Genomic DNA, 7,837 nt, shown 5'->3' with positions numbered 1-7,837 from the left:
AAAACAACGTTAGGTACTGTTGTTCCTTTTATACATGACACACATCTGCTACTGACAGCACACTCAATGCGTCTTGTTTTTTAAAGCTCACACGCTCTTTAGCACATTATCCAGTTTTGGCGTTATTAATCTCCTCAAAGTCAAATAGGCTTAAGGTAAGGAGGCAAAAGAACCAAACATTATAAACAAAAGACCCCCTTTTTAGCAGAGCTGACATGAGGGCCCTGGTTTGAACGCTTAACGAGTCCCCTCCTGAACATCAAACTCCAACAAAATGAGGACGTATTCTTTAACTAAAAAGTCCCCCCACACAAGTCTAACAAATCATTTAAAATAACCAAAAGGGGGACGAAAGTCAGTGCCTCACAAAAAAGAGAGAGTTTCATTGTAATTCATTGACTTGTTCAAAACGCCAAGCTAAAAAAGGCGAGAAGAAAAGAGAGGACATTCATGGGTACAGATGCTTTCTCGAGGAGAGACTCCAATGTATGGCCTTTGTTCGCGCTGCGTTAAACTGTTTAAAAGAGGGGTTAACGCAATCCATCAAATTGTCTGAAATTGTGTGAAAATTTCAGAAACCATATGGCCTCCAAACGTTCGCGTCTTTTTTATGTGGCTGGACACACTTGTTTCAGTATGGTGAACCGCAGGAGTCCGGCCATGCGCCATTGTCACTTGTCACATCAGGGTGGATGGCTCATTTGTCCTCAGCTTTCATGCTTTACGCTGGAAATTACAGCTTCACCCGTGAACAAAAAGGATTATATAGCCCTGGAGAAACTGGACCAAAACTTGGTGTTTTTTGTGTCTTTCTTCTCCTTTTTCTCCCCAGCGCCCCAGATTTGTGTTTCTCACATAAATTTCGCCCAGAATGGAAAAACACACGTTGTTGGGTCAAAAGCCAAGTCACGCTATTGCAAAGTGAAAGAGAGAGCGGAGTAAGCCAAAGGCTCTCTGTTTTCTTCTGTAGAGAGCAAAAACAATAGCGTTAAAGGGGCAAGAATGTTTTTCTTCCCTTCTTTTTTTCGTTTTGAGCAACGAAATCAAGGCAGTTAGCAATTACAAAAAAAAGTATGAAGCTCTTGGCTGTCGCGCACAAGTTCGTTAGCTCTTCTGTCAAATAATGTTTACATGGCAGTTATCTAATATCTGAAAATGTTTACGTTTTTTTAATTAAGCAAAAAAAATTGTAACCTAATTGTCAAAATATAGTTTAAAAAAATTACTGCAGTAGCCTATAAAGCGCAGACATTTATTTCTGTATTGCTAAATCACTTAACCTACAATTTAGGCGAAATGATAAACAAAACACAATTCTTGTTGTTGTTGTTGTTGTTAATAATAATAATAATAATAATAATAACAGTGTTTTATCAGAATATGGTGATTGTTATTGTTGTACAGACTCGGCATAGCATCGTCTTTGTAAAAGGTATAAATGTTTTTATTTTCAAACTCAATACATTAAACGACACATTGGGTATTGGTACAATGGCCTACTTTTGGAAGGCACTATATTGCAAGTAAACTGTTCAAAAACTTTACAAAAAGCAGTCACTGTCGATTGTGTACAAATTATACGCAATAAATACACATGTAAAAATAGTTTTTTTTTCTCATTAAGAGGTTGTATTGCTCTGTTTGTTGCCCTGATTCGTGAAATATTCTATTACACTCATTAAAGCCATTACATTACATACAATATATTATATATAAAAACGTAAGCTGCTAGTTCACATTGAACAAATAAGAGTTAGACTTGCATAGTCTGGCTATAAATGAAACTAATTCAGTTTCAGAAAACATTACAATCATGTAGATGGTTATGTGCATGCGTGTCTTAAAATATACATTTACAAAAGTTTAAATCAATATGCAGTGTTTCGATCAGACATCGACGTCTATTTCCACGTCCTCGTCCTCGGAGTAGTCTTGACTTGTGTGGTCTGAGAGAGACGACATGGGGGACAGACATAATTTGTGCGCACTCTTGTACTCGTGACCCAGCCGTGGCGAGCACTCAGGCCCCGTATGCCCCGTGGCTCCAACTGCACACCTCTCCAGATCGGCCAGTTTAGCGATTTTATCCAGAGGCACTATACCTGTGGATCTGACCGACTCCACGTCCGCTTTCATCTCCTCCAGGTCTCGCTTTAGTTTTGCCCGTCGATTCTGGAACCAGGTTATAACCTGCGCATTTGTCAGCCCCAGCTGATGGGCAATTTGGTCTCTGTCGGCGGGTGACAAGTATTTCTGATGGCGAAACCTTTTCTCTAGTTCATATAACTGGTGATTAGTGAAGGCCGTCCTAGATTTTCGGCGCTTTTTGGGACTGTCCCTTTGACCAAACAGAGTCAACCCATCCCTTCCTGTGGATAAAAGAAAGTGATGCAAAATTAGGTGACGCCGACAGTTTGTTTGTGTAATAATCGTGATTAAAGTTACAGTAGAACAACTGACTATTATTAATATATAAATAATAATTGCTAAAAAAAAACGATTTACTTAATATAACAATTTTAACTTTAATAATGTATTCTTTTTTGTATTGAAACGTTGATATGGTATGCTATAAAATATTAAAATATGTCAAATGAGTCAAGCTATGATCAAAAATAAAGTTAAATTAACTTTATTGGCATCGATGGTTCCATGAAGAACCTTTAGCCTAACATCCATTGATTCTTTTCATTACGCAAATGTTCTTTACAGTGGCAATGGTTCTTTTCTTTGGGGAGCCAAACATGGTTCTTTTTTGGCATTGCTGTAAAAACACTTGTTAAAAAGTGGTGACCTGTAATTGTTACATAATACCCATAAAATATAGTTTTGTTGGTGTACATTAATGCATTTAGGTTGATACTATTTTTACACTATTTGCACACGAATTGTAAAAGATTATTTTTTACAATCTAAGACTTCATTTACAATCCCTAAACAGGTTCTTTTCTTACCTTCTGCTGCTTGGAGTATACCTAATTCGAGCCCTTTGAACGTTTTGCTGGCCAGCTCCTGAAGAGCGCACAGAGGCGATGTTTGAGTGATGAGAGTCTGCCGTGATACAGTGATGCTCTGCCGGGGTCTCTCTGATGCTGGAAGCCGGTGAATCCTGGGAGTTCGTTTGACAGTCGGTTTGCTGAGGATGTCTGCGATGCTGAAGGGGGTTAAGGGCTTGTTGGAACTCGCGGGTGGTGGAAGGTGGTCCAGGGGGTTCAGCCCATGGCTCTCCATAGCCTCACAGACTTTGACAACTTTGGTGGTCGTCATCCAAGCCGTTGCAAAGCCGCTTTGGTTATAAAATTGTGTACAAATTTAGCGAGACTTTTAATTACAGTAATATAATGTTGGTTTAAAAATCTACCACTTTCTATCCCGTTTTCCAAAAGTCTTTTGGCACATGAGTAATAGCCTATAGCTGCCCAGCAACAATGGCAATAACCAACGAGTTTCTCACATCACTACAGCGATTGAACAGTTGACAGCTCTACAGTTCTGTTCAGAGTTCTGGAGACTGAGGACTACTTAGTGCTCAGTTAATTAACTATGACGGAAAGGCGGAGTCGTGTGAAGTGATGAAGGTTTGTGTTTGGTGGCTGTTGTTTGCCTATACTGCACAAGAAACAAACAGTCCTAAACGACGGCTGATAGGTTAATTCTCAGTTCTGTTATGCCTATATATAAATAGATAGATAGATAGATAGATAGATATTTTAACCAATAATCAATACACTTTTATAATTTCCATATGATTATAAATAGATAGATAGATAGATAGATAGATAGATAGATAGATATTTTAACCAATAATCAATACACTTTTATAATTTCCATATGAGTTCATTATTTTCATAGCATGACTTCATTCAAATATATTTCCATAATGCTACATTTTCAAGGAGCAGCCGTGTTATCAAGTGAATTTTTGTTCTCAGTCATCATAAGAATCGACCTTTTGAGGCATTCTGAACAATATAAAATGAAGACAGGTGAGACTGCGTGTAGTATGAATACATTAATTATTCATTAAATGTAAAACATATAATGTGGACATTTGATATTGAATTTGCTAAATATTGAATCCGTTTAAGATCGGATCACATTTGTCCGGAGCGCTAACATTACCATATTTATTAGGCTATAAAGTAGGCCTACATTAAGATCTTGTTTTCAGATTACGTTAAAAAGTCGTATATGTTTACGACATAATAACTCCCCAAACAGCACGTTACGTAATTGTTTCGTTATTAAGTCAAATTATAAAGCGCACCATTACAAAACTGTCAGTTTTGAAAGTTCTCAAGTCCCGAACTTTCACCAAGATGCTGCCAAATACTGAAATTGCAATGCATCTTGTCAAGGAAACTAAAGTCATTAAAAAAATTCTGAATTTAATAACAATAATAATAATAATAGTTAGGCTACTAAAGGTTAATAAAAAGTTATACTAAAAGTTAATAATAAATACGCTGAAAAAAGTGGTGGCCAGTTGTTACCTAAAGAGTTATTTCTACTTGACCTAACCCATAAAAAAATTGTTTTGTTGGTAATGAATGTTATTAGGTTGACATATCAGACATTAAATAATATTTTGACTTGAATAAAACCAGTTAACTTAGATGTTACCATTTTTTATGCCATCATTTTTCTGTACAATATACTGTATATGTATATATATACAGGTGCATCTCAATAAATTAGAATGTCATGGAAAAGTTCATTTATTTCAGTAATTCAACTCAAATTGTGAAACTCGTGTATTAAATAAATTCAATGCACACAGACTGAAGTAGTTTAAGTCTTTGGTTCTTTTAATTGTGATGATTTTGGCTCACATTTAACAAAAACCCACCAACTCACTATCTCAACACATTAGAATACTGCATAAGATGAATAAAAAAACATAATTAGTGAATTGTTGGCCTTCTGGAAAAGTATGTTCATTTACTGTACATGCACTCAATACTTGGTAGGGGCTCCTTTTACTTTAATTACTGCCTCAATTCGGCGTGGCATGGAGGTGATCAGTTTGTGGCACTGCTGAGCTGGTATGGAAGCCCAGGTTTCTTTGACAGTGGCCTTCAGCTCATCTGCATTTTTTGGTCTCTTGTTTCACATTTTCCTCTTGACAATACCCCATAGATTCTCTATGGGGTTCAGGTCTGGTGAGTTTGCTGGCCAGTCAACTTTTGGTGCTTTTGGCAGTGTGGGCAGGTGCCAAATCCTGCTGGAAAATGAAATCAGCATCTTCAAAAAGCTGGTCAGCAGAAGGAAGCATGAAGTGCTCCAAAATTTATTGGTAAACGGGTGCAGTGACGTTGGTTTTCAAAAAACACAATGGACCAACACCAGCAGATGACATTGCACCCCAAATCATCACAGACTCTGGAAACTTAACACTGGACTTCAAGCAACGTGGGCTATGAGCTTCTCCACCCTTCCTCCAGACTCTAGGACCTTGGTTTCCAAATGAAATACAAAACTTGCTCTCATCTGAAAAGAGGACTTTGGACCACTGGGCAACAGTCCAGTTCTTCTTCTCCTTAGCCCAGGTAAGACGCCTCTGACGTTGTCTGTGGTTCAGGAGTGGCTTAACAAGAGGAATACGACAACTGTAGCCAAATTCCTTGACACGTCTGTGTGTGGTGGCTCTTGATGCCTTGACCCCAGCCTCAGTCCATTCCTTGTGAAGTTCACTCAAATTCTTGAATCGATTTTGCTTGACAATCCTCATAAGGCTGCAGTTCTCTCGGTTGGTTGTGCATCTTTTTCTTCCACACTTTTTCCTTCCACTCAACTTTCTGTTAACATGCTTGGATACAGCACTCTGTGAACAGCCAGCTTCTTTGGCAATGAATGTTTGTGGCTTACCCTCCTTGTGAAGGGTGTCAATGATTGTCTTCTGGACAACTGTCAGATCAGCAGTCTTCCCCATGATTGTATAGCCTAGTGAACCAAACTGAGAGACCATTTTGAAGACTCAGGAAACCTTTGCAGGTGTTTTGAGTTGATTAGCTGATTGGCATGTCACCATATTCTAATTAGTTGAGATAGTGAATTGGTGGGTTTTTGTTAAATGTGAACCAAAATCATCACAATTAAAAGAACCAAAGACTTAAACTACTTCAATCTGTGTGCATTGAATTTATTTAATACACGAGTTTCACAATTTGAGTAGAATTACTGAAATAAATGAACTTTTCCACGACATTCTAATTTATTGAGATGCACCTGTATATATATATATATATATATATATTAATTGATGCTCAACTCGGAGATTAATAGAAGTGCTCCAATATAAATGCAACACAATAGAACAAGGTAAGTCTAGAGACAATGGCTTTAGGCAAAACACTGCACTTATATCGCCTATGCAACATGCAGTGTGTGAACGCATACGGAATGGAGCAGATTTGGAAGGAAGGAAGAAGAACAAGATGCTGATGAGTGTGGAGTGAACTTATATATTTAGCTTGTTATCTACATATTTAGCTTTTTATTTTGTCAGATCTTCTTGTGAAATCTTTAAACATGCAGCCCAACTTATGCTTCCACTATTAAAAGTGAGATTTTAAAAAACCCAAACTTTAACTTTGACAACATACTTGTCTATTTAATTTCAGAGTCAGTCACCCAAACAATGCTCTATAATTTTCTCTTTTTTCTTCAAACATCACACACAGACATACACACTCTATTCTTGCAGGTTGTGTAGGAAACATGAATTAGCCGAGTCAGTGTGGTCTGACTGTCGAGTTAATGGCAGTCTTGACCTCTTGCTGCCTTCTTTGTTTAGTGTTTCTCTTTAGGCCAAGTCGTTATGAATTAACTGTGGCAGCGAAGTTTATAATACACCTCTATCAGAATAAATACTATTTTAGAGACATCTGATATTAGCAAATTATAGTATTACAAATTATATTCTATTTATTACTATGCCTAATTTAAGAAGATATAACTGGTGTTTCCTTGCATTATTCAGATTAAAGAATAAAATGTCTAGATTAAGCCTAGCAGTAAATAGAAGAAAAAATATATAAAAAAATATACACTGTAATATAAGGAGCAGGCTTTTTAAAATCTTAATTTAAAATGTATGATGCCAAATTAACATTTACTAGCTGTTACCCCCCCCCCCTTGATCATTAAATTTGGTTAAAATGTATAACTACAGAATCCTTATGTATTTAAAAAGATTAATCAAAATGAATTAGAAGCATGATCTGTACAGTATCTTCAAGCAGAAATGAACGTAGTAATTATAGAAGGAAGATCATCTGCCTACAGTATATTAGCAGCTGAGCCTCTCAGAGGGAGTGCATGTCAGGTCAGCTGAAGTTTATTTATAAATCACATATAAAACAGCTGATCTAAAGAGCTGTAGCTCAGGCAAATGTTAAGGCAAAATAAGTAAATAAAAGCAAGTTAAGAGACAATGAATAGAGGAAGAAATGAAAGAATAACTAAAAACACACTGATGACTTTGATCTTTTGGTATGTGAATGTGAATGGGATGGAGGAAGTGGAGGCTGAACAGTATCCAATATCTAAGTGAAACATGAGTTTGCGGTAATCCACCAAATCCCACACCTTAAAAACAGACCACCTTCAGTGATTATTAAATTACATAAGAATGTGACATTTTTATGTGCATGATCAACATGAATTTTTGGTGTAGAAGTGTTTGATCTCACATATCAAGCAGTCCCTGGTAAGGAACAGCTTGTACCACTGTAGGTCTGGATGTTGATTTTGGTTGCACATTTTTGATGTATGAAAATGTTATACATCTCTATAAAGAAAGAATCTGAATTACGTTGTGCATATGTTAGGTTCA

The 7,837-nt window shown here is 36.9% G+C and overlaps 1 protein-coding gene across 1 annotated transcript; it reads right to left on the bottom strand.

Annotated features, from left to right (window-relative positions):
- Positions 1-1,887: 1,887 nt before the first annotated feature.
- Positions 1,888-3,267, bottom strand: LOC107708670 (transcription factor LBX1-like). Its single transcript, XM_016512964.1, has 2 exons — positions 2,955-3,267; positions 1,888-2,369 (listed from the first exon to the last, which is right to left on the bottom strand). Exons 1-2 carry the CDS (start codon positions 3,265-3,267, stop codon positions 1,888-1,890), a joined length of 795 nt encoding a protein of 264 aa, XP_016368450.1.
- Between the last annotated feature and the right edge of the window lie 4,570 nt (positions 3,268-7,837).

The sequence above is a fragment of the Sinocyclocheilus rhinocerous genome, unplaced genomic scaffold (assembly GCF_001515625.1).
Source record: "Sinocyclocheilus rhinocerous isolate Xijiao unplaced genomic scaffold, SAMN03320098_v1.1 scaffold236, whole genome shotgun sequence".
Taxonomy (NCBI): domain Eukaryota; kingdom Metazoa; phylum Chordata; class Actinopteri; order Cypriniformes; family Cyprinidae; genus Sinocyclocheilus; species Sinocyclocheilus rhinocerous.
This window is presented reverse-complemented; position numbering and strand designations above follow the sequence as displayed.